At 42.5% G+C, this 26,629-nt stretch overlaps 2 protein-coding genes across 6 annotated transcripts in view; one reads left to right on the forward strand and one right to left on the reverse strand.

The window, feature by feature from the left end:
• Positions 1-1,675: 1,675 nt before the first annotated feature.
• TWF1 (twinfilin actin binding protein 1) lies at positions 1,676-16,068 on the reverse strand. The gene is made up of 9 exons (XM_073000447.2): positions 15,913-16,068; positions 11,082-11,159; positions 8,767-8,945; positions 7,752-7,847; positions 7,440-7,544; positions 6,270-6,395; positions 5,655-5,805; positions 4,812-4,933; positions 1,676-3,046 (listed from the first exon to the last, which is right to left on the reverse strand). The coding sequence occupies exons 1-9, from the start codon at positions 15,935-15,937 to the stop codon at positions 2,876-2,878; spliced, it is 1,053 nt and encodes a 350-aa protein (XP_072856548.2). The 5' UTR covers positions 15,938-16,068; the 3' UTR covers positions 1,676-2,875.
• Positions 16,069-23,650: 7,582 nt separating this feature from the next.
• The window catches only part of TMEM117 (transmembrane protein 117), a 277,135-nt gene continuing 274,156 nt past the window's right edge, over positions 23,651-26,629 (forward strand). The window contains exon 1 of one of the 5 annotated variants that reach the window (XR_013537034.1): positions 23,651-24,343. The gene's annotated coding sequence lies outside the window, so the exon portion shown is untranslated. Of the gene's footprint in view, positions 24,344-24,510; positions 24,692-26,629 lie in introns of those variants that run through there. The other 4 variants (XM_078376879.1, XM_020795539.3, XM_020795541.3 and 1 more) reach the window with 4 other exon arrangements.

Genomic DNA, 26,629 nt, shown 5'->3' on the forward strand with positions numbered 1-26,629 from the left:
TTAGGCTGTTTTGATGTATGCTATAACAATTATTCGTGTATGAAGACTTTTAGGGAGCTAATACTGAGAGAAGGTTGGCAAATAATTAAGGGACATTTGTGGTCCTCATTGGGTGTCACTTTATCTGAAATTCTGTTGCTTGGTGTAATAAGTCATAACTAGAGTACAACTGTTGAATGAGAAGAGCTGACTCACCAAATCTCCACTAATTCAGTGGTTGTGACTTACTACATTAAGCAACGATTTCAGCTACTCAGTAGTTCCAACAGTAAAGAGACAATTGTTTGTAATGATTAAATTGAATACAGATATTTGCAGAATCTTGTAATGAAAGACTGTTGATTGGTGTATGTTTTAAAAAATGGAATAAAAGGTACATTTCAGTTTTTATTTATTTTATCATAAGATCTCTCAGACTACAATCCTATATACATTTATCTGGGAATAATTCTTGCTGAACTCAGTGAAAATTACCTCACAGCAGACACGTACAGTGGACCCTCTACTTAAGGAATTAATCTGTATTGGAATGGTGGCTGCAAGTCGAAAAGTCTGTAAGTCGAATCTCCATTGACCTACAATGCACTGAAAACCAATTAATCCCATAACCAGTGGTTTTTATTCTATTTTTATTCCATTTTGGTTTTTTTCTGGTCTGTAAGTCGATTCTCTGGCTGCAAGTCGAATCTAAATTTTGCAGCCAGAGAAGTCTGTAACTCGAAAAGTCTGTAAGTCGAGCCGTCTGTAAGTCGAGGGTCCACTGTACAAGATTTCATTGTAAATGAAATTTTTTTATGTGCTTACGAATATTTCTCCATTTTGGATACGTAATGGCTACGCCCCATGATTTCATCCAGTTTGAGGATTACCAACATAGAAGGTAAAAATTCTTCTCTTCTGCATAATGCTGATTGATATAGGGTGAGTTAGAAGTCTTTAATAAACAAATATAAATACTTTGGTGTAAACAAGCCTGAACAACAAGAAAAACCCACATTACTGCCATAAGGTAATTATTGGTGCTGGAGAGCAGTGTGGTATCAAACAGTGCAAGGAACCTGTCAAACTATTTACAGATGGAAAAAGATGAGCCTAAAGGGAAATCAGACATTTTACTGCTAATTTCAGTCCTCTTTTAGTGCCATATGACAGTGCCATAGTGACAGTTATCATAGAAATAGGTGTTGTCACAAAAATGATGCTGTGTTGCTGCAGTGTTAATGCTGGAATTACAGAGACCTGCTCTATCATGTTACAATCAGCAGTTATTTGCAAAGCATTTTAAAGGTTTAAGCAGATTTCTTTTAGATATCCCTTGCTAATAGCTGACATACTAAGGGAAATGGTACAAGCTATATTTTGTTGCTATGCAGTGCTTTATATATGATAGGGGACGTTGTTGTTCCAGCAGCAGCAGAGGTTCGCAGATGCTTAAGATATCTGGCGTCCTAATCTAAATTGGTTAATTTAATGAAAGCTGTGACAGTGTTTTTATGAAGGGTTTACATTTTGGGGAAGCAGTATTTCACATGAACCACAACTTTTATTTAGCAGAAGCAAATGGTTACTGCATAATTTGCCAACTGCATTAAACCTATATGAAGAGTTTATAGTAATTAAATATATTTACAAAGTGGCCTCTGGCTGTTTTACAATTTTAGACATTTTAAAACGGTTGCTTTGAAAACATCTTTATTTTTCCCCCAGATACTAGAAATGCATTGGGACACACTTACAAACTGCTGATTTCTGAACAGTGTCAGTGAGGAGAATCAGTAACATCACAGTGACTCTGGTTGTGTAATTAAATCAGAATGTTGGGATATGAAAACTCATACTCAACTTTCACAACCTATTGCATCTTTTACAGAATAATTCCAACAAGTACATTTTTCTTTACAATACAGCTCTTAACCTTTTGTTAACATGTAATTTCTGGGAAAAGAAAATTAAAAATGTTGCTCTTTAAAGTCAAAGTAAGAAATGCATTAGCAGAAGGCTATAGCAAAATCTAATGTCGTTCTCCAGCAGCAAGTAAACTAGATTTCAGTGCTACGCAGCCTGATCACTTAGAACAATAGACCAAATGAATTTGTGCCCACTTAAACTATTAGAATCATGATACGAAGCAGCAATACAATTAAGTGTTGCAGTTTAGAGGGAGGGGAAAATTCACTGAAGAGGCGCAGGCTCACTTTTGTCTATTTTTATCTCAGGGAAGTAGCTCTCCAAGAAAAATATACAATGGAGTTGATTTAAAACATTCAGAAACCTAATTCTGTCTCCCTTGTTATCATCATACTGACTTCAGCTATCCGGGGCACAGATATGTATTCTACAGAAATGACAGGCTAATGGGTCCATTAATAGACGCTGATTAGCACTACCATGTTTCCCCGAAAATAGGATAGGGTCTTATATTAATTTTTTGCTCCAAAAATGCATTAGGGCTTCCTTTCAGGGGATGTTTTATTTTACACTCATGTCATCATCATCTGGTTGCTGCACAATGGTGGAGGGCGGGGGTTCACTTAACTAGGGCGTATTTCTGGGGTAGGGCTTATATTACGAGCATCCTGAAAAATTATACTAGGGCTTATTTTCAGGTTAGGTCTTATTTTCAGGGAAACAGGGTAACATTCTGCAAGCTTACAGTTTTAATTCTGAAACAATGCATTACAACCACAGGCTGTGGACATTGTAAGATCTATATAGTGGCATAGCCAGAGAAGTGCAGCAGAAAGTCACATGACTGGAAATTCACTTTCTCTTAGAAAACACAAGTGTGGAATGCATTCATTAAAGGCTTGGGTGGGATTTCTCTTGATTCCCTGTTCCCACCACAATGCTCTTCTTCCCAGTGCACTTGCTGCCTTTAGTCAGTAGGGGTTTCGGTTTCAGCTGGACCTCTGATCAGCCTTCGGATTCCTCTCTTCCCAGCAGGTCCTTTGGGCTTTGCGAAAGTCTGTTTGTGAGCATGTTGCTTAGGATGAATTTCTTCATATAGGAAGTCAGCGGTGAGCTCCTCTCCGTCATCTATTTCAATCTGAGATGAAGCATTAAAAGGAGAGGTCTGAGTGATTTTGAAATAAAAGTGTTGCCCTACTGCCCATTTCACCCTTCCACTTAAATCTTTTGTTAACAAGAAATATCCATTGCATCTTTTATATACAGTATTTGTAAAGCACCGTGCTATATAAATTAAATAAATATGCAGAATTCTCTCTTCAAATTAGCTTTGTTTTACCTTGCTTATATTTTAATATCAGCCTTTCTGGCCTTTGTTTACAAACAATCCTACATGTGATTTTGAATAGGATTGTACTGTAAATTTACTAACTTCTATAGTGAAATTGATCCAGCTGCATTCTTATGCACAGGTTGAAAGCACACAGAAAGAAGCACAATACAGTAGTGCCTCACTTAACGATTACCTCGTTACACAAAACCGCTTTACGATGAAGTTTTCCTATGGGGAAAATTCACTTAACGATGATCAGTTCCCTGCTTTGGGAACCGATTTTTTGCTAGATGACGATTTTAAAACAGCTGATCAGCGGCTCTAAAATAGCCACCCGCTGTGCAAAATGGCTCCCCGCTGTGCTTTAGGACGGATTCCTCACTTTATAGGCACCAGAAAATGGCCGCCCTATGGAGGATCTTCACAAAACAAGCAGGTATTTCGCCCATTGGAATGCATTGAACCGTCAATGGGTTTTTAAATTTTGCTTGACAAGGATTTCGCTTAACAGCGATTTGAACGGAATGAATTATCCTCGTCAAGCGAGGCACCACTGTACAAACATATACAAACAAGCGGTGCTACATTAAAACAACAGGCACCCCAATGGACAAGTAAAACTCAGATTGCTGACTAGTTTAAAAATGCATCAAGATGACTGGAACAAAAAACAAGTTATCTGGCAATGGAAGACTATCAGTGATGAGGGTCAGAAAAATGTCACTGTGGAGAACACTTGGTAGTGTGGGCACCATCGGCCAAGAGGCAGTGTTGTATAGCAGTCAAAGTTCTGAATTGAGATGTGGAAAACCCAGGTTCTAGCTCCCAATAGGAAATTAAGTTGCATTGCAGCTGGAGGATATACTTGGAAATTGGTTTGATCTAGTGTCCTTTACCATCTGGATGACTGCTTACCCAACTTACACTAGAGCTGAAGGGCAAATAGGCAGTGGTCACCCTTCTTGTGGCCGTTGCCACTTTCAGCTTTGCCAGTGTCATTACATTTTGGTGGTGGTGAGGCCACAAAAAAGCACAATTTGGTTCGAGAACATGATGCACAGGGAGCATATGCCTTGTTTGACAGCAGAATCCCACTCCCCCAAAGTATGATTCTGTATTAAAATAAGAAAATAGAGGTTGGGCAGGACGGAAGCAGGAGGCAGTGCCCAGTGGGTTTGGAGTGTGCGTGTCTGATGCAGCCCTCTACCCACAGGAAGTTGCTGTCACACTAAAACGTTGCACCAAAGAAGTGGAACAAAATCAAAAGATATGCTATTCCTGCAAGGATGTTACACTTTCACTATTCCCTGCGCACATGTACAAAGGATGTAGTAATGTCACGTTCTTCACAATTCTTTAGATCCAGCCTCATGAGGCCTGAGAATGGCATCAAGAATTCCCATATCTCAGGTAAAATGTCACAACATTGGAAAAGTTGCCTTTTTTGGATTATAACTCCAATGCTGGCTGAGGATGCTGGCAATTGTAGCCCAAAGAACTAATGTTTTCATGTGTGATCTAAATGAGGGCTGTCACCTTGGAAACAGGGGAAGAGAATCTGCATCCTTACCTTTCGGATAACTGGAATCCACAGCTGTCTCTCCACGATTTCTAGGAGGGGACTCTTGCAGCTGGAGTATAGCATTCGCTCTCGTATACTGCACATATAGCCAGGCATCGAGTAGATAAAAACTGTGGAATGGTTTCAGGAGTTAAGACCATATTCTGCATCCTTATCAATATAGTTTTTATTGTAAAGCCTAAACGAATTCTACAATAGGACTGCTGTATCTATGGGATCAGTACCCACAGTCTGCTGCCTGGAAACGTTAAATAACACCCCCAGAAATATGCATTTCTAAGGTGTATTGCCAGAACTGGCCACTAGAGCAGGGGTGGGCAATTAATTTCTATAGGGGGCCACATGAAAAATCTGAACTGTGTTCGGGGGCCACACCAACTTTACTTAAAAATAAAAGATAAACAACTGATCAACTTTAGACAAAAAGCTATAAATGATTTGGATGTTCAACTTGTTCAGTGAGAGAAATCCAGTCTGTCTTGGGCTTGAACACATGCTTGAACACCAGACTGGAGCGACGACTGGTGGGCCGGACAGGAGCGGCTCGCTCGCCGTATGTGGCCCTTGGGCCACACTTTGCCCAGGTCTGCACTAGAGGGAGCAAGAGATTATGCCATATATAGCATTTCTTTACCCAGGCTTTTTGGAATCCATCTGGGGGGAGGGGCTTGGAACCCATCCCATTCTTTAGCTGATGTTTTTTTTAAAGAAGATGGAAAAACTAAATAAATGTTGTAGCGATCTGAATTCATCATAAGGTCACCCCCAGGTGAGCCATTTCTACTCATCCCAGCTGTCTATCCAAACCTGTACCGCAAAATACTTGCGTACCTACAGATTCCAAGTAGTCTCCTTCATGGGAATGTCTGTAGAGGAAAAAATGGTACCGTGCAGAGTCCTTCGGAATTCGTTTGGGCAAGTCCTTCACCTCAGTCAGAAGTGTACTAGCCAGGATGATTGTTTCGTTTTTCATGTCAATTTGCTATAAACACATATAAACTTTGCTTGACACAGAGTATGCATATGGTATAATTTCATTCAACTGACTTAGCAAAACGGGTATCTGTATGTGGTCTAATTCATCACTGAAACAAGTAACAAAGGGTTGGATCCAAGGTTACGGCTCCTTTATTCATGTTGATGATTCACCCTCACTTTCCAAGAGCCCCTCATACCACCTCCCACACTGCTCTGAACCCTTTGGAGCAGATGGTGTGTGTGGTGACTACTGGCAAGAAGCGCAAAAATGGCCACCCTCTCAATTCTGCTCTTGGAATCCTCCAGTGGATTAAAGAACCTTCCATCGGTAGCATTTTCATTTATTTATTTAAAATATTTTTACCCCGTCATTGATGATGGCTTACATCATTAACACAAAATATTAACACCAAAAACAGCAAATCATCAGGATTACATTCAAAGAGAGAGAGCATATACAGTATTTACCAGTTGCACATAGTTTAGCTGTTTATTTTTCAGTTTTTCCAAAGCCTGGAGGGCTTCTTTAGAGATAGGGAATGCTACTCCTTGTAAAGTCTGGTGCTTAGTATCAACACTTACTTCAGTTTGTACCTGAAAAGACAAACAACTTAGAAAGAAGCATATTTTGTGTGCTCTGTTCAAGAGTGGGATCATATGGGATGTGCAGAAGCGAAAAAGAACAGAAACGGCAGAATCATTCAATTTCAGATTTTATATACTCATTCAGCTATTACATCCTTTCTTAACAAGAAGCTTATGAGAATTTTCTCCATTAAAAAATAAAGTGCTCCTAAAAAGAGGTTGCACACAAAACTGGAACACAACTGAAAAGAAAGGCCCTGCTTCAACCTAAAGATAGTGGTTGTAGAAAAATGAATGGGCAGGCCATATTACTATCTTGAGCGCTGAGATTTATGCTGATTAAGTTATGCCAGTGGATGCTGACTAATAGGATTCTGGCCAATGTTCAACTATTCAAAGAGGACTGCTTTAAATCTGCCGTAGGACCCTTGTTTCAGGTTTTAGGCACAACTACACAAATGCATGTAATATATTGTAATGCAATTTGTTGCCTGTAAATTCAGTGCTTGTGCATAACATATTGCTTTGGAATTCCCTTTGAACTTAATGAAAGCAGATCAGGCCAGTAAGGCCTCTTAATGAATAGAGGGCCGCCCACCAGGGAATATCGGGGATCTCCAGTTAGAGCTAAGAAGGCGTCCTGCTTGAAACCCTGGAGAGGGGCTGTCGGTCAGAGTTGACAACCGTAGACTAAGATGACGAATAGCATGGCAGCTTCCTATACTCATTTGATCCCCTAGAAAATGTTATCATCATAGAACTGCAGAGCTCGAAAGGGCCCTATGGATATTGAGTCCAGCCTCTGTCAAGGTGGGTATTGAGGACTTGAACTCTGCAGCCAGATGCCTAATCCACTCTGACCGACATTTGGCTTATGACTTTTGGTCAACACTTCATAAGTTGTAGAGGTGGAAGGGACCTCAAAGGCCATCTAGTCCAGCCCCTTTGCACCCAGGAAATGTGTTGCTATATCATTCCTGACAGGCGGCTATCCAGCTTCTGCTTCAAAACCTCTAGCAAAGCACTGCTAACTCCCAAGCCAGGGTGAAATACCTCACTAATTTTGATCTGTCGAAGTTCCTCCTCTGCTGCTGTCAGAGGGGCAGGTGAGGACTGAGTCACCAGGTGTCTTCGGTAACCAATCAAGGAGACATCTTCCTGAAAACCCCAAAGCAGATTGCATGTGTGGTTAGTTTCCAATTTTACCTCTGAAGCTTTCCCGCTGAGATACTTGCGACCCGCCCAAAATTGTAGTTTCATAAGTGATAAATTTTTTTTCATTACACAGGGAAATGGGACAGCTTCCCTCTCCCCCCCCCCCCATACTTACAAACTCTAACAAATTACTCTTTCCAGGATACACACCTTGTTTGTTCCAAATACTTCATCTTTTATGTGCCCACCTCCAAATTCTTTCTTCAACGTTGCCCGGGTAGCTGCATACAACATTTTTTGACGAACCTGGTTAAGTTATAAAAGAGACAGGTTTGTGTGTATGTATGCATTTTTCATACCAAATAAAATGGAAGTTATACAGTGGTGCCTGTCCGTTCAATGGATTTCAATGGGGAAAACAAAAAATCACCAAAAATTAACGAAGACTCAGAAGAAAGCCAAATTAAGTTTGCATAGGTTTCACAAGGTGCACTAATGATTCCAAGCATTTAAAACAGGTTTCAAACATTTTAAGACACTTAAAAATGAGCAAAAACGGACATCGTTAAGGGAAAATCCCCCATAGAGAACATCGTTAAACGATGCGGAAAATTCCTCCAAGAAACACATCGTTAAGTGAATTCTTTGTTAAACGAAGCAATCACTAAGCGAAGCACCACTGTGTATAACAGTTAGTTCCCCACAGAGCTAAAAATCACAGTGTCTACATTTCTGATGAGAGAGAGATGGAAAAAAAATATTCAAAAATACAATATTTATTTTAACCACATTTTCTAAAAAACAGGGCCTGGGATCAGAATTGGAGCTACAGCCAGGCCTAGGCTTTTGTGCAGGCACGGCAGTGAATTTGCTGGATCTTCCTTAATCTCAGTTCACAATTTTTTTAACAAGTCTGTTTCATTCAGTGAAAGATACCTTGGAATCCGGAATCTTGCATTCCAGTTGAAACTGGAATGCAAGAGTTCAGCACTTTGTCTTCTAAACGCAGTATGCTTTAAGACAGAGGTTGCAGGGTGAGGCTCTTCCACCTCCCTCAGTGCTTTTCAGACATCTGAGAACAATTAGCCCCAGAATCGCCTCTGAAGCCTTGGAAGTGTAATTTACCATGTAAAAATAATTTTAAAGCCCAATTTTTTTAAAAAAAGGGGTGGGAATCCAATTTCCATGTTATTGCAGTCATTAGGAGTTCCATCCTATTACTTACGGGAGAATGGTCTGGGGACCATGCAATAAAGATCCATTCATATCCTTGGGCATTCTGAGAATCAAGTCTGTACAGGATATAGCATGGTTGTTTGTCTTCAAGGAGTGGGAGAACAAAGGCATCGTAGTCTTCTTCCCAAGATCCATGAGGTTTTTTAGAACATCCCACAATAAGCTGTTCTGTAGAAATATAGAAGGTAGTAATGGCAACATAACTGTCAAAAGCAATAAACAAACAAACAAACAAACAAACGCAATTGCATGTCATTAAATAACTGCTCAAAGACTACTAAGTACTGTATGTGATAGTTCTACCTGTGGTGAAAGCTTGACTAGCTTCATCCACAGTAGAAAAAGGAGGAAGAGCCATAAATTGCTTACATATAATAGCTAGAGCTTATTAATTCCATAATAGCAGGCAGATGGCCTGATTCATTTATTTTCAGTGATATTTATAGCTGTGTTTTAGGGTTTATTTATGAATATTTGTCAATTACCCCCCCACTTGTTTTATAGTTATACAAATATGAAAAGAAAGAAGCAATTTAATGTGATCGATGGGACGGGTGGTGAACAAACATTTATAATTCACCCTTTGTCAACTTTGGAACAAAACACAAACGCAGCAGCAGGCTGTATTTTCTGAGCTACAATTACAACTTTGATTTACAAACAAATGAGTTTTATGTTCACAGCCAGAATGAAATAAAATGGAGCCTACAAGGTTTTGGTTTAATGAATGAGTTGGCAAGGGCTGAAAAGTGATGGCACATTTTAGAAATGCTAATAAATAATAATGTTTATGGTATCTTAAATGTCCACTAAACCTAAATCAGTAGGCCATGTGTCCCCAGCTGACAGACAAAAGACTGCTAAGCCAGGTATTTATCTCATTAGAATATATTCCATTATTTGCATTTGCAAATTAGGGGGAGGCAGCTATTTGGGGCTAGAGCAGCGGTTCCCAACCCTGGTGTTCTTGGGCTGCAATTCCCAGAAACCTTCTGGCTGGGGGTTTACAATTCAAGAACACCTGGGTTACCCACGGTGGGAACCACTGGGCTAGAGGGTTACGCTGGCATCCATTGGAGTCCATCCACATACACATACACATACACATACACATACACACACACACACACACACACACACACACACACACACACACACACACACACACACACACAACACACTGAAGTTGCTGGCAAAATCTGACAGCAACTGCAGTTTGCCTACAGTTCGGGGAATTGGCAGACTGTCCTGCACCACAAAGTGCAACTCAGAATGTCTTTCACAGGTTTCTGGCCAAGCCAGAGTAACAGTGACACTTTAAGAAGGAAATGGGTGGCACTCAGAAGGAGAGGAGCTGGTGTTACTCCTGATGGGGCAGTTAGGAGACATGGTCCAGGGCACTGTTGCTGCTCCTCTTACCAGGGTTCTTTTGGCAGACACAGGGAAACATGGAGGGCACCCTGTTCTCATTTTCTTGAGACCATCATTTGTGTATCAGTAAAGACTTTGATCTCATGTAGCAGTAAAATCAGTTTAACATTAAAAAAACGAATGGCCATTTTGTATCTGTAACAAGCGATTGACAAAACAGACAAGAGGCAACAGAAGTAAAGGTCTACCCTTGGACCAGGCTGGTGACGCCCCTCATTCTTCTTCAGTCTGAAAGTTATATCCTCCGAGCAAGACAAAACCTAGTCTTGTAGTACAATTCTATATATATCTACTCAGCAGTAACCCACATCAGTTCCATGGGACTTACTGCTAGCTAAGTGGATAAAAGATTACATGGGAGCAATGAGTCACGTTGAGGCTTATGACTGAGTAGATGTACATACTAATATGCTGTTGTTTACTGTATGATTTTGTACAACTATGCAATATTGAAGTAGCTAAAATACAAGAAATTCCTATTTATTTTAATTTACTTACTTTTTTCAACCCCCCTTTCTCCTTAAAAAGGACCTAAGATGCCTTACATCATTGAAAGGCAACACTGAAAGCCACAAAGGCGGCTTACACAATTAGAAGCCCATTTCAAAGCTAGTAGCAAGAAGGATATAAACATTAAAAAGGAGCAAACAAATACCACTCTGAGAAATGGTAAACAAAAGCAACACTAAAAACAGTCAAAGCAGGAATGCATAACAATCCATTTAAAAATCCCACTCAGGCAGCCATTCACCAAGCGAAAGCTTGCCTGAAGAGAACGGGTAGCCTTGGTTTCAGGATCTCAAGAACTGTTAATTTGTTCATCCTTTACTTTTCCACTGAAAAAAGACAAAAGAGAAAGAAAACACCACGTACCATTTTCAATCACTATTTTTAAAAACCTGTATTTTCCATTTCTAGCTCTAGCAAAGGTTTCTTTGACTTCTCCACTTGCTGAAAAAGACAGAAAAAGGAAAAGGATTTTAGGCACTTCAGTTGAGTTTTAAAAGAAACAATTAACATGAACAAAACTTTATTTAATGTGCAGTTAAAAACACAAGATATCTTTTAAACCTGGGTGGGAGCCAGTTCGGTAGACCAAAATTATTACATGATATTATGCAACTGGTGATGAAGGCTTCTGGGAATTTCAGTCCAAGAACACTTGGGTTACCCAAGGCTGGGAACCACTGGTTCAAACAATAAAATATATTGCTTCTCTTTGTTTATAACACCCCCTGCTCCAGCTTTCCCACAACTGATGCCCTCCAGATATATTGGACAACAATGGCCATGCTGCTTGGAGAAAGCTGCTCTGGATGTACAAGAGTCTACTTCAAAAGAATGTGAACAACAGACATGCAAAAAGTATGAAACCACACAACGCAATCCTATATATGCTTAAGCAGAAGTAAGTCCCACTGTGTTCATGGAAGCTTATTCTCTAAATATTAAACAAATGATAACGCAAATAAATCCATTGTCTAAAATTGCCTAGGGCTGTCCCTGTGTGTCTTAGATTACCTAGCTTTGAAAATCAATGGATGAGTCATGCGTGGCAGCAACAACTAGAAAGCAGTTTCCCTACAAGAACTAACATAGAAAAAGAGCCGTATGAACACTAGTGAGCCACAGCCAATGCAAAATGATCTTTTATCTCCTTAGGCAAGGTCTGAATGGTGCCAGGTTTATAAAGTACCACAGGCATGGAATCAGGGTGAGTTCCTTTCCTTTTGAATATTTTAGGGGGAAACAATGAGAAAAGGGATAAGCCCTCCTTCTACAGACAGCTGATTAAAAACCATGCCTAATCCTAATCCTGCTACCAATAGGCCACTAAAAGGCTTTCAAAGGATATACAATGTACTGCAGGGTTGTTAAACAGTATGACTGTGATGGTAATAACAACAATAATAATTCTCAGCCACTGAGCTATAATAGAACCACTGCATTGCTCAGCTGTCCCTGGCCAGACACAACCCTGGGAGACAGTGACATAGTGGACATCTTTACAATGTTTTCTTCTGACTGGCATCCAAAAGTTTAATGTACCCATAATAACAAAACTTGTGTGTCCTCCACCATTGCTCCAAGACCATTACATCTAAACACTTGAAATGTAGCTTGCATTCTCAGGGGACTTTGAGGGCATGAACAGCAAGGTTATATTGTTTTTAAAGGAACGGATTGAGTTTACTTAATTAAAAATTGCTAGACCCTGCAGTGCCATCGGTTGAGCCCGTCATCAGTAGACTAGTCTCTTCCAGAATAAGAGTTCCCCACATGAGTAAGGGTCTGTTAGCTTTAGTCCAAATATTCACTGATGTGGGGGAAGGTGGGTACAGCCAGCCTGTTATTTTAGAGCACCCCAGTCACCTCTTCTAGGTAACTCATCAGCCTGGTAGACCTTCCTTCTGGCTTCAAGTATGTCCATTAGCTGTGCTGGTCAGGATTTCTGAAAACTGTAGTCCCAAGAACATATGGGGATCCAGGTTTAGGAAGAACTGGTCTGGGGCAAAAGAATGAGAAGTGTGTCTAAATACAAATTAAAGGAGTCTCACATGCTTGAAAAGCAATTCTTTTTAACAATTTAAACAGGGTGCCAATAATTTTGGCCAGTGCATTTTTGGGTTTCTGTGTGGGATTGAATCAGATTTGACATTTCTTCTCTGTTTTGTTTGTTTGTGTGTGTGTGTGTGTTGTTCTAACGCAAACCAAAGAAATGAGCATGTGAGTACCAAAACATTTGCAACTACAACATTTTTCTGAGAAAAGGGTTGCATTTAATTGCAAGGGTGAAAATATTTTTGGCCATGACTGTACTTGGATTCTGGCCATGCTATCTGATGGCTATTTAAATGGCCTGGACTATTTTCATTTTAAAAAGAAGGTAAAAGTTTCTCAATACTACTGTCATATCTGCTCATATATCTTTAAATGCCATGGTTCCATCACAAGGAATTCTGGGATTTGTAACTTAGACTGTTCCACCTTACTCTGAGAACAGAGGTATTAATGACTCAGTGTAATTTTGCAGTGGAGATCAGGGTAATTGTAGTTCAGAGGAGTTGATGAGAACACTCCGGGATAGAATTCCAAGTCCCTCACCAAACAACAAACCTAAGGACCTTCAGAGTGGAGCAAGCCAGGACAATTAAAGGGGCATGAAACTGATACAGGTGTGTAGTACAGATACACCTGATATAATTAGCTTTTGTATAATGAGAAAAACTCCACAATCCCTATTCTGCCTGAGGTTTTTTTTTTACAACAAAACCCTCCTACTGCCACTCACTGTATTTAGCCATTCATACCAGCACTGCATGTATATATATACACACACAGTGTGCAGCCATGTTGAATGTAATTGCTATTAAAGAGTTAAAGTGACAGGCTTCAATTGTAAATGCTAGAACAGTTCAATAATCTCTACAGGCAAGTGGCTTTTGTTTTAATCACATATTTGCTGTGCTAGGACCATGTGAGGGAGTTAAAAATGTCCATACGGTGAGGAAAAAATAGAGTAGAGCCTCCCTTTATAATTCTTTCTGCTTTTTTGGCTGCAGTCCATCTGACACAACATAAGGAGTAAATGCCATTAAACACAATGGTACTTACATCTGAGTCGGCATGACTAACTTATAGTATTAAAGGACTTTTAAAAAAAAGATCTTAAGGTCCATTTCTGTTTGTTTCTCAGAGGAAGGGTTCTCCAAAGAGTCATTTGTTTGAATCGATCATTGTTGTTGTTCCATAGAACCATCACTAATAAGTAGCATTCAAAAGCTTGAATCCCTCCTCTAGAACTGGGAAAAGTTATTTTTCTGAATTGGCCCTGATGGCTTGGGAATTAGGGAAGTACCAGTCCAAAATGGTAATTTTTCTTAGCTCCAGGTTTTCCTTTACTGGCCCAATAATCCTTAAAGCAACTTTTGAACTCAGTCCAGGTCTGGAGGATTGTTCTCATTGTGCAGATGGGTGTAGACATGAGTCTGAGCAAAATTGCAGATGGGTAATTCTGGATATCTCACACAGCATACCAACAGTTGTGAGATTCCCACATGTCTGCACACACAAAAATCCCAGAAAACCCAGTCTTCTGTTTCCTCTTTATATAATAATTCAGAGTGGAAGTTTGTGTGTGTGTGTGTGTGTGTGTGTGTGTGTGTGTGCGTGCGCACATGTGTGCCCGAGTGTGTGCTTGCCAAACCTTTCATATATGCATGATTTGCACAGATAAATTATGTGCATAATATGCAGACGTGGTTGCCTGGATTTGGAGAACTAATATATGGCAGCTCTAAGAAAGAAAAAGAAGTTCTTGTTGCTTGGTAAGGAAGAGGAAGAGTTTGCTGGGTGGGAGGGAAGAAAAGAAGAGGGAGCAGAGAGGGAAATAAATGAACGTGGGTGCAAGATGAATGAGTACAAGGGAGGACGAAGAGAAGGACCAAGATGAAAGAAAAAGAGGAGAGGACAGGGAAGAAGAGGGAGAGTACTGGGATCGAACTTGTGGCTTTCTAACCTAATTCAAGAAAGGCACATTTTGTAAATGAAACAAGAATTGAAGAAGCTTTCCGCCCCCCCCCATCTCCAACTTTGTATCGTTGTTAATAACAACTGTCGAATTCGTCTGTGTAGCCTCACAACTTGGCATCTTCTGATGTCAACTTTACCAAGCACATCTCCCTCGTTTCCTGGCTTGGAGATCCCATTTAGGAATCCCGGGATTTCAAGAAGACTGTCATTCCTGGGGCGAGATCGGCCTGGAAATTCTCGTCGTGGAGTTTCCTTCTCCCCCCCCCTCCAATAAAAACAGGCAGAGGAGGAGGAGGAGGAGGATCAGCCCGTGAACTTCCCATATAAGGAGTCCAGGGCGAGCCCGCGTTGGCCTTCCTCGGGAGCGCCCCGCTCATCGCTTGGCACCGCAGCGCCTACACGTCCACAGACAGGCAGGTGCAGCAGGTCGGAAGGAGGCCGGCCCGCCAGCGAGAGCCTCTTCCCCCCCCCTCCGTCCATCTGCCCCTGCCTTCAGGGGACAGAGGAGGACATCTGGTCACGTCGCCACGCCGCCACCATCATCATCACCTCGGTGGAGTGGCAAGGGTAGCGACGCTCGGCCGCCGGGATCGCGTCCCGAAATGCTTGGACTTCAGACGCCCGCGACGGGCGAAGCAAAGCGGGAAAAAGGGCTGCGGTGCCGAAGTTAAGGAAAGGCGGACGGGAAAGTCTGTGCTGGAGTTCTCAGTCTGGGGCTCGCCTCTTTGGAAGGCGCAGCCAGATCGGTTGGGGGGGCGGGGGCGCCACAGTGAAATGCACTCTGCACATGCTCAGAGGCACCGTCCCTTCTGATAATGCGAACTGCAAAGAGGACGAGCCTCCCCATCTGGGGGGTCGCCCAGGACGGGAGGATCACGTTTCGGCTCACCCCCCACCCCCACCCCTGCCAAAGTCCCAAAGCCTCAAGCTAACTTCTTTTTCCCGTCTCTCCCCCCGCCCCGCCCCGCCGGAAGCCTGCCCCCCCCTCCGCCTCGGCCCCGGCTCTTCTCCAGCGGGAGCCAGAAGGGCGCCGGAGGGAAGACAGGCAAAGAGGGCGCCGGAATGAAAGGGAAGCAGCGCCGGGGCCCCCGCGGGCGACCCAGAGCGAAGGGGGAGAAAAGGGAAAGGAAACGGGCCTGGAGCGGCGCGCGGGTCTCCCCCGGGGCGGTACCTTGGATGCCGGTTTGGTGGGACATGACGCCGGGCAGCTTCTGGGACTGGCGGGCGCAGGCGACGGGCTGCCCGGGCAAGGAGCTGCCGGCGGGGCGGGGGGGGGAAGAGTCCAGACCGGCCCGGGACGCTCACGTGACGCGCCGCCGCCACTCAGCGCCTCGGATTCCTTTTCCCGGCCGGCAGCCCCTTCCGGCCGGGGCGCTGAGCCGGGAATTGCGCCGGGAGCCCCGAGCTCCGAGGCGGCGGCGGCGGCGGCGGTCCAAAAGTTTTGACTGGCGCCGGGACCGGGCCGGCTGAAGTGAGCGGCTCTTCTTGGCAGGAGGCCGGGCTGAGTTCAAAAGGGGGAAAACGTCGATTCCCCAGGCAAGGCTTTTCAGGAGAGCGTGCGCTTTCCTCCGTTTCTTAATTGCAACTCTTCCGGCTCCGTGGAAGAAAGTCAAAGGGAAAAAAAAATCTAAAGGAAGGGGCAAGAAAGAGAAAAGTCTCAAAGCTAGGCCAGTTGGATTTCTTGCTTCCACTGGCCGTCTAATGATCATTCAGGAGCTCAGACAAATGCCCACCTCGTTGGACCTTAAAGCTTCCTCAATGGACCCAATTCCTTGTTTAATTTTGACAGAGATCCCACTGAATTTAATGACATAACATCACATTTTTAGTAACAGTGCTATAACTGCACTCTCCGTTTGCTTGATTCGAAGATTTTTGTTGTGAACAATAAAAATGATGAAACTGCTTTATTCTGTGCCAAAAAAGCTCATTCACTAGACATCCTCTCCGATTAGCAAAATTACACTGCAGGCCATGACAGGTCAGGCTTGGATAATAGCTGGCTGTTCAGAAGCCATGCCTATGAACATGGGACTGTGTGAATCCCATTATTTGTCCACAGTTTGAACAAACGTTGGACAGGGAAAAGCAGAGTTCCAGTAGCAGTTACAATCTTCTTCACCATTGTGGAAAGCAGAAACTATTCACTAGCAGTTAGGGTTATATAACCCTTTGCGCTGATCATTTAGAAACAGTGGGAGATAATTATCATCAAGGAACAAAGAACTCTTTGCACCAAAAGATGATTTTAGTGTTGGAGCGTTTGAACTGCTCTGCCCACTGTAGATGCATTCTTGGACATTAACCAGGCTAGAGTGCATCCATAGCAATAAATACTATGTGAAGTGGCCAGTCGTTACTCCCATCCGATACCAATAATTCTGAAAATAACATTACGGTCTTGTTGAACTACATTATTTCTGACTTACAGCACAGGTAGTGCGGGTTTTGGTTCACAACATGCCTGTTTACATCCTCTTCTAGTAGAAGATATAGCCAACACAACAGCTGTCGTTCAGGGATTCCCAAGTGGAATTGGTTTTCAAGCAGGTAATAATGCCTTTGAGATAAAGTGACATAATATCTGTGAGAGGAGGCAACTGCTGTCTTCAACAGCTTTACTTACTCACTGAATGCTAATCTCAGTTTCGTCAAGACTGGTTGTTTTAATAGAATAGTGGGAGCAGCGAGCAGCCATGAAGCCTGACATAGAAGGAAAGGATGGAAACGAGGTGGGAAATAAGCATGGCTTTCCAGCAAAATCTGATTGTGGAATGAAAGGGGGCGTAAGGGGTAGCAAGCAAAAGGATCTAATACACATCAGAGGATTCCAAGGAGATTAGGCCTCCGAGTTGGAGGTTTCCCATTCTAGTTGTTAGGCTTTAGGAGGAGCTAAGTAAGGGACAACCTACATGATCTGCCCCCAAATTCATGAACATATGTCCGATTTCCACACCAGCAGTTGTACAGCATTTGTTATTGTCCAAGTTTATCATGCCTGTTAGAAAGGAATTTCTTGAACATGCTGCACGGATTGCAGCGAGCTGTTTTATTGATGAAGATCAATCAAACAGCAGCTCAGAACCAGGATTTCTGTTTGCCTTGTTGATAATTTATATACTGGCTTGTTGAGCTACCCATATTTGGTCTGTTTATCTGTGCCAACTAGGAGCTATGTTCCTACAAGTTATCTTTTCTTCCAGCTATGGACTACCATTGCTTGCCATCTGTAAAAAGTATGCTTGGCATTATGCATATTACAGACCCGTTTGTTATTACTGTATGGAAGTAACCAAGGTACAAATATATATATATTCTCTCTAGCATTCCATACGTCACAGATGTTTTCATATTGAGTGCATTTAGCCAATTCGTTACATTCCATTAAATGGTTTGTAAATATTTTTATATCCTAGATCCTATTCTTTGTACAGTACTCGTGTCTTTAATTGGGTCCTTGTTTTCTTTTTCCTTACATAATAATCTTAACATTGCTGAAGAGCTAAAAAGAGCAGGTGCCCAACAAATGTTTATGGAATAAATGCTACACATAACAAGAGCTACTTCTGGTAGTGATCTGTCTAATCTCTGAAGGTATTTGGAACATGGCCTCTGGTGATGACTTCAGTAGATTATTAAGGTCATACAGAAGAAACCCAGGGTTTCTCTGAAGCTAGGCTATTTTGGTTTTTATGGGTAAACAAACTCATTTACAATTCTGCTGCACCCCAAAACTAAAAACCATTGCTAGTCTTTAAACATTGCTTCAGGTATGATAACTTGCAGTTAACAAGCTTGCTGCTAAATTTTGAAACAAATTGAAATACCTTTCTGAATATTTTCAGGGACAAGCTTATGTAGAGTACCTTCCAGTATTCCAATCTGGAACCTATAAATGCATGGAAAATAGTGCTGAACAAAGCACCAGCAGAACAAAGGTTTGATTTTTTTTGTAAATAACACCTTACACAATGCATGGACATCACCAGCACCGCCAACCATTCTGGGAGTTGTAGTCCAAAAGACACAGTTTCCCCATCTCAACACAAAAGGATATTTCTGGCCATAAAGGCTGTTTGGGCACCATTTTCCAGGATATGATGTAAACAGCTTACCCAAGCATTGTACCTGATCTGTAAGAATCCGGACATCTTTCTTAGGAGCAAGATGAAGATGCTGGCCACAGAGACTGGCGAAACTTTAGGAAGAACAACCTTCAGAACACAGCCAAAGAGCCCGAAAAACCCACAACAACCATTAGACCCTGGCTGTGAAAGCCTTCGCGAATACATGATGAATACCTCATTAATACTCTAGCATTTGTGTTTTTATCTTGTTTGGACTGATGTTCAGTTTATTAGCCTCTGCCTAATTCATTGGTGACTTAAGTAAGGCACCTGTCGAGGATATCCACCTCTATGCCTAAATTAGATAAAAAGCAGGAATGAAGCTGGGTATATATATTCAAGTGATTTTCTCACAGTATATACAGTATGTGATTTTCTGGAATCTGTTGTCCAGGTTTGACTATAACCATTATTTGCATGCATTGCAACCATTTTTAGTGTTATCCTGTTGTGGTTATTTCAATGCTGTTTTAAATGATATTTTCCCTTTATTCTTTCAACCACGTGTAAGTAAAGTAAGTTCTTCCAGATGTTTTACTGCAACTCTTGCACGACCTACTATTGGCTGACTGGCTATTGCTGATGGAAGTTGCAGCATTTGGAGGCTCACATTTTGTGCAACCATATTTAAAAACTTTATTTTGTGAAGTGTCCTTAGAGAGATTGTGCCCTGAAAGATGGCAAAATATATATTTTCATTGAGTAAATAAATATGATAAAGGTCTCAGAAGGTATCATAGATTGGGGAGGGAACTATGTCCTTACAGATGTCATTAACTACAATTTCCATGATTTCTCACCATTGGCTATTCTGGCTAAGACCAGTGGGAGTTGGAATCACAAAAACCTGCTGCAGAAATGAACGCCAAATGTCAATGCTTCCACCCCCTGCCAAAGCAGATAATCCACATGTACAGCATTCCTGACAGACAGTGGCCTAGCCTCTGTTTAAATGTCTCCAATGAAGCAGAGTCCACCACCTTCCAAAAACATTACAAGGAGCAGAACTGCCTACCCATTATAGCTTCTCCTGCAAGATGGTCCACAGTTAAGGGTAAAGGAATAGGGGAATAGAGTTATCTATCTAATTTCCCAAGACTTGAATTTTAAACCAAACCGTTGGTCTATACAATGACCTTAGAATAACAAGCACACTATGGATAATTGAGTCCACCCCTGTCAGGGAAGCACCATAGGGGATCGAACTCCCAACCTCTGGCTCCACAGCCAGATACCTAAACTACTGATCTATCCATAAGAATTGGTGCTGTACTGCAGATGGTCACCTGCCACAAAACTAGCACACTGGTTCTACATTTCCTCTCACATTTCCAGTTGTGTGAGGAAAGCTCATTCACTATCTTCTGATCTGTTCAGACAAGCCTCCTTGTTAAATACAGATGTTCACACATGCATACATACATGCACAGAACAAATGATATATTTATTGACCAACTTCAAGGGAGCCTTGCTGTCTCTTCAATATTTTTAGCCAAGTACGTAGTATGTCCAGGTAGTCATCTGTTAGTAAGAGCTGTGTTTGTTACTGCAAAGAATACTTTCAATTAAAACTCAAAACATCAAAAGATTCAGAACAACTGTAATTAAAACAACTTTTATTTTAGGCAAAGGTGAAGTCCTGTGTTTTAAAGTTTGTCTTAAGGTACGGGTTGGTATCTGGCTTCTAAAGAGCAGCACTTTTTGATGTGCATGCGACATTAGACAAAATTATACATTTACTTAAACAGTAAGCTAATGTTTAATACACTTTGAGTACCATTTATTATGTTCTTGGTAAAATGACTCATTTATTGCAATCTGAATAAAAGTGATATAAAGGGACTATTAACAAACACCAGCTGTTAAAGATCTCATGACTGGAGCTGTGATTCCCCTACCCCCAATTATTAACAGCACTTATTAGCTTTCCCCACTCTTACTTCCTGAAGATGTGCTGCACTATGAATTCCATGATCCCCAGCCCAGCATGACCGCTGGCATGCTACCTGGGGATGACGATCCAATACTTCTACATTTCTGGAGAACGAATGATTGGAGAAGGCTGGCACAGACAAAAAATGTGAAAAAATGTAGTAGGTATCAGACTTAATTTGTAAGGAAGTCTCTGGTTCAAATCTTCTCTTTGTCATGAAGTCACAGACAAGCAATTATTGCTGCTCTAAGCATTGTTACAGCTGCTAACAGTAATACAGTAACAGTTGTCATTGTTATTGCAGACAGGATAAGAAAATGGAAATTGCGCTTACAGAAAATCCCCTTGCAAGTAGCAAGTAGAGTTTTATTGTAAGAGAAAAACAACACAGAATCTTGTGCTGCCTTAAAGATTCACAAATTTTGTTTGGTATAATCTTGCACAGACTTCTAGCTACTTCTTTAGATTAAAGGGGAGAAATGTTATTTTGGGTAGAGATTTAGTATTTTGCCTGAGAACAACAATAGCTCCATTGGTATATTCAGCAGCATGCTTTCCCCTGAAGAATTTCAGCCAAGCTGCTCAATTCTAGTTAGGTTTATTACTTAGAGTTAAGTTTCATTGATTTAAGTGGTACTTATTTTGAAAACAATAGCTCAAGACACCCAGATAAAAGAGTGAAAATTGAGCCATTGAGGTGGGTCAGCTGGCACAGGTTGCAGGGATGGTAGCTAGTTGTTTTTTTTTAATTAGGGTGGGGAAGTAAGCTCTAAATATCAAGCCAATTCCGAATGGTGTCATATACACTTGGTTCTCAGTGGTCCCCATTGAGTTTTATAGTGAATACAGTATAAACATGAGCCTATTTGCAAGAATGTTAGGAAATGGAGAAAAGTTAACCCCTACATCCTCCAGCACTTTCCATGAACGCAGCCTTTTAATGTCATTAATTCCTGTGAGCAGGAGAAGGTGCAGCCAAAAGTAATTGCTGTCCCTGAAGAACCTACTGAGGTTGAATCTAATCTTGTTCCAGAATCTGATTCCAGGTGCAGCAGCATCTACTGAAAGGGACAATCTGGGTAAGCATGGTGTATTTGTGAACACAGATCACAAATACAAGGTATCAGTCAGATCTCCCTCATGAGGCCCGCCTTGCATTCTCAGAGATAGTGTGGAAGGGGGACACCCTCCATCTCTACTCCATTCCTGTATGTATTTTAGGTGTAATCTGATACTTGTACACTTACCATTGACTTTGCAATCTCCATCTTGGGGTCAGTATTAATTGCAAACCCAGTGGACACAACATCTGACCAACACTGGGCTTCTGCACCCCTTCTCCCCATTTTCTGTACAACCTTCTCTAAGAAAGAATCCCAGAAAACTCAAAACATGCATGTTTCACAAGTTTTACAACACTTCATGAAGCTTCTATTTTCCTAATAAAGGTACAGCTTCTTCCGAGAGAATTTTGTTTTGTTCTCCTGGAACAAAACAAAATGGCTACCTCCAACTTTGTTTTTACTGCATCTAGGATTTTCTTCCAGTTTGCTCCTCCCCTGTCACAGGTATGTCATTAGTTATTAACAGATTAAAGGTGAAGTAATTGGGTTGTTCTATCCACATCCCTCAGGGGGATGTGGTGCTGCTGCGGGTTAAACCGCAGAAGCCTCTGTGCTGTAAGGTCTGTAGATCTTTAGCTGTAAGATCAAATCCACGCGACGGAGTGAGTGCCTGTCGCTTGTCCCAATTCCCGCCAACCTAGCGGTTCAAAAGCATGCAAATGCGAGTAGATAAATAAGTACCATCTCGGTGGGAAGGTAACAGCATTCTGTGTCTAAGTCGCACTGGCCATGTGACCACGGAAGATTGTCTTCGGACAAAAACGCTGGCTCTATGGCTTGGAAACGGGGATGAGCACCGCCCCCTAGAGTCGAACACAACTGGACAAAAATTGTCAAGGGGAACCTTTACCTTTATCCCCATCCCTAAACAGCTTCTGTACCTTTGAGAGATACATAGAAAAGATGCTGTCATTTCTTCAATTCCCTCAGTGGGTTCAAACCAAGCTATCTGGACATCTGAACTTCTAAAACACATAAATCTTTGAAACTGCTTCCGAGACTCTTATTTGGTCTTTTGGCAAGAACTGCTGGATAGGTGAGACGTGGCCATTTGGGCAGTAGCACTATCACACTGGGACTCTCTTCCCATTCATCTCAATGCATTTCTATTGGTTTTAAATAGAGTTCTAACCTAAGCCATTTCCCATTCCAATTAACTTTTGGATGACTTCATTGTTCCTTTTTTCAGCTAGTGTTATTTTATATGGCTATACAGTCTATATTTACTTCTTCTGGCGGTTTAACAGGGGTTAAACTATTCTAAATGGTGGAGTATTGTTACATTATAAAATGTGCCCTTAAAGCTGTTTCCTATTTATGACTTAATGGGGTCACCATAAATCAGAAGTGGCACCTAATATAATGTAATGATTTACGGCCATCCTAAGACTCAGTTTGGTGTAGTGGATAGGCTGACAAACTAGGATTTAAGAGAGCTGGTTTCAAATCCCTGCTTGGCCATGGAAACCCACTGGGTGATGGCAGTGGTCCATGAGCACCTCAAAAACCTATCAATCCATGTCCAAAGTGACTTGAGTCTACGACACTGGTCACACTTACTGTGGAAGGAAAGCACTCCACGTGAAGTTGTACTGCGAGTTTTTTTGTTTTGATCATACATAAAGTTGGAAGGGAAAATGCAAAGCATATCGGAAGGCCGGGATCCTATCCAATATGGCACTCTGCACATGCTCAGCTAGCTCCAGGAGTGGAAATCTTTTCCTCGGGTTGGCCGCCCTCCCTTCGCTTGGGAGCAGAAGTGTTTTAACAGGGGCGACTTCAACAAACGGGCCCCGAGAAAGGGGGCTGCCCTTCCAGGGGGAGGCGACGCCTGCCCCAATTCCCCCCCCCCCCGAAGCCTGGCGGGGAGGTAAAGCCGGCCGGCCTGGCTCACGCCTTCTCTCGTCTGCGCCCCGCAATGCCTCCCATTTCCCTTTGGGCTCGGAAAATAAAACGCCTAAAAGGTGTCGAGCCAACCTCCCCGCCTCCCCGCCCGGGCTCCTTCACCCAGGCCTGGAGAGGGAGGGAAGGAGGGAGTCGCCGCCGCCGCCTTCGCCGCCTTCGCCTGCGGGAGAGCTCCGCTTCCCGTCGTCACCGGCCTTGTCGCCGCCGCCGCCGCCGCCGCCGCCGCGCTCTCCATCCCGTTCTTGGGAGGAGGAGGAGGAGGAGGCCCGAGGCTTTCGCTTCGCGCGGGGACCGTCAACCTTCTCGAAAGGCCACCCTGGCCGCGGGAGGAGGAGGGCGTGGGTGGACCCGCTCCGGGGTCAAGTTGTCCTCGGCGGCGTATTTATAAGGCAAGGGGCGGCAGCCTTCTCGCGACGAAGCCAGGTCCGGTCCGGTCCGGTCGTGCCGGCTCGGGACCGGAGGAACGGTTCGGTTTGGTCCGGTCCGGGAGCAAAACGTGGCTCGCAGGTCCTGGTGAGTAGACGCGCCCGGGTTCCTCGCGGCGCTGTGGGTTCCGCCCCGGGTTCCTGGCGGGAGCCGGCCCTGCTTTAACCCCCCCCCCCTTCGGCCCCCCTGGCGTTGGACTCTCCCACCGCGAGTTGGCTTTTCCTCCAGGCGGCAAGGGCGCTTCCATTGGAAACAGAAAAGGTGCCGCGTCCTCTGCGCCGGGGGGGGGGGGGGAGGTTGGTCCTCGGACACGTGGGAGAGCGGCGTTAAAGGCAAGGCACTCTGCACATGCTCGCGGTTCCGTTCCGGGCTTGAAGAGTACTGCTGGCCGGCGGGATTGATCCCTGGGTTATGTAGAGCTGATAGCGAAGAAAGGTAACTGCTCCTGACCGTCGCAGAGGCTCTTGTGATTTCTGCCAATACTGTACAGTTACACCCGAGGAGACCTTTTATCAGGTTACATCTAGAGGTCGGGCGAGCCCTTTTGTTGTCTCTCCAACAACATGGAATGCACTAATATCTGAGCGCTTCAGTATTCTACCTTTTTGTTTTAAAGCTAGTTTTTTGGCGTTGTTTATGGAGATGATGGAGATTACAGGTTCGCATAATAAAGGGACTTTGTAAGTGTCCTCATCCACATCTAGAAATATTGTATCTAGCAGTGCTCAGCTATGTATGTTTACTTGCCTCAGTGTTCCTCCTTATGTTTTTATTTTTTCTTTTCTTTTCCTTTCTTTGCTTTTTCCACTTTTTTTAAAAAAATAAATGTCCCTATCCTTTTTTCAGGCATGGGAAATTAATACAAATGTATTCACTCTTGCTTACTCTTTATTCATCTGGAATCTTGCTAAGATATTTCAGATGTTTGTATTCTGAATTTGTACCTGTGAAAAGTTCCTTGAAACATGGAAGCTTTCAAATTATGCTCAGCACTTCCATTCTTTTGTTTTGTGTCCTCATATACCTGCATTGCTTGAAGAAACTGTATATACAGCGTCTAATTTGATCAATGAGTGGGAGAAAATCTAAGTTAAGTTGCAAGAATGCCCTAACTTGAAACCTGACAGGAAGCATTCTTAAAACAGCTAGACAACTTTCTGAGTGATTTAGGTTATGTTTGAAATCATGACCTGGAAAAATATTAATTGTTCAAATCATATTGCAGCAATGGCACATTATCAAGAGTATTGTTTACCAGGGTGATATTATGACATGGAAAAATATCTTGGAAATAATTCTCTTGTGGCTTAAACCTTGTTTTTCTAGTTCCCGTGACTTTGACATTGTTGCATTGTTACTCTCAATTTGTCCTACCACATTCTTCTTAAAGATTTATTGGTCTATTTACTGGCACCCAACCATGGAAAAGAGAACAATAGTTTCTGTTTTGGTTTGGATTGGATTTTTTGAATGCGGAATGAAGCTGTGGAATGAATGGGCCATGCACTTTTGATGAAACAACCCATTTATTTAGTTTTAATTTGCTTTACTGAAGTTCAGTTTTCCCAGAAAATATTGTTTATTAGAGCCCCAATGATATTTGGAAATACTGCAAACGGAAAATTAGTGGCATGTATTTCCTTAGGATTTATTCAAGTTTATGAAACCCTAAATCAGTTTGCAAGTGTACAGTACAGTACTCGTGCATATAGAGTCTTTCTCCACATTTTATTTTTCTACAAAAAGTTGCACTCAGCCAAGCAGTTAGATATCCTATTCTTCCTCTGTTTTGGCAGAACATAGAAGGCTTGAATATGACTGAACAGGATAGGCAGTCGTAAGGACAAGGGGTAGGTGGTGCACTTCAAGCCCGTGTCTTTCTGCCTGTTGGCCAGACTCATTGATTCCTGATTTGTCCATGTTGTATGGGAAGGTTTGCAATGGATTTCTACCCTCCCCGCTTCCACAGTTAGAAGCACTGATTAAACAGGGCTCTTGCACTCATGGAAGCATCTACCTGACAGCAAAACACAAGTGGAAGTCTTCCTCCCATGTTGGGACCAATGTTTCACTTATCACCTACAGCTACATCCAGTGGTGAAGCTCAATTAGAGTAGACCCGTTGAATCCAGGATTTCTGTAAATATTGACTTAGCAGGTCATATTTTTTTCAGGGACTCTACTCCAGTTGGGGCTAACCATTGAATTTAGCTGCTAGATTTTTTGTCAGGTGAATTACTGTAGACATGAAAGGGTATTATTCCACCTATCCTAGGAATGTGTAGTTTTCAGTGACTCAAATATCTTATGTCGTCTACATAATGGCTTATAAATAAGGGGGGAATTGTCCAGAGTAGACCCATAATGAGCTGA

The sequence above is a fragment of the Pogona vitticeps genome, chromosome 5, assembly GCF_051106095.1.
Source record: "Pogona vitticeps strain Pit_001003342236 chromosome 5, PviZW2.1, whole genome shotgun sequence".
Classification (NCBI taxonomy): domain Eukaryota; kingdom Metazoa; phylum Chordata; class Lepidosauria; order Squamata; family Agamidae; genus Pogona; species Pogona vitticeps.

Bases quoted from the DNA above. Each gene is read 5' to 3' on its own strand.
- TWF1 (XM_073000447.2), bottom strand. From the start codon at position 15,937: ATGTCCCACCAAACCGGCATCCAAG. The intron at 7,545-7,751 runs GTGTGTATCCTG...TGGGGTTTTCAG, and splicing joins AAGTATTTGGAACAAACAAG to GAAGATGTCTCCTTGATTGG. The intron at 3,047-4,811 runs GTAAGGATGCAG...GCTTCATCTCAG, and splicing joins GGATTCCAGTTATCCGAAAG to ATTGAAATAGATGACGGAGA.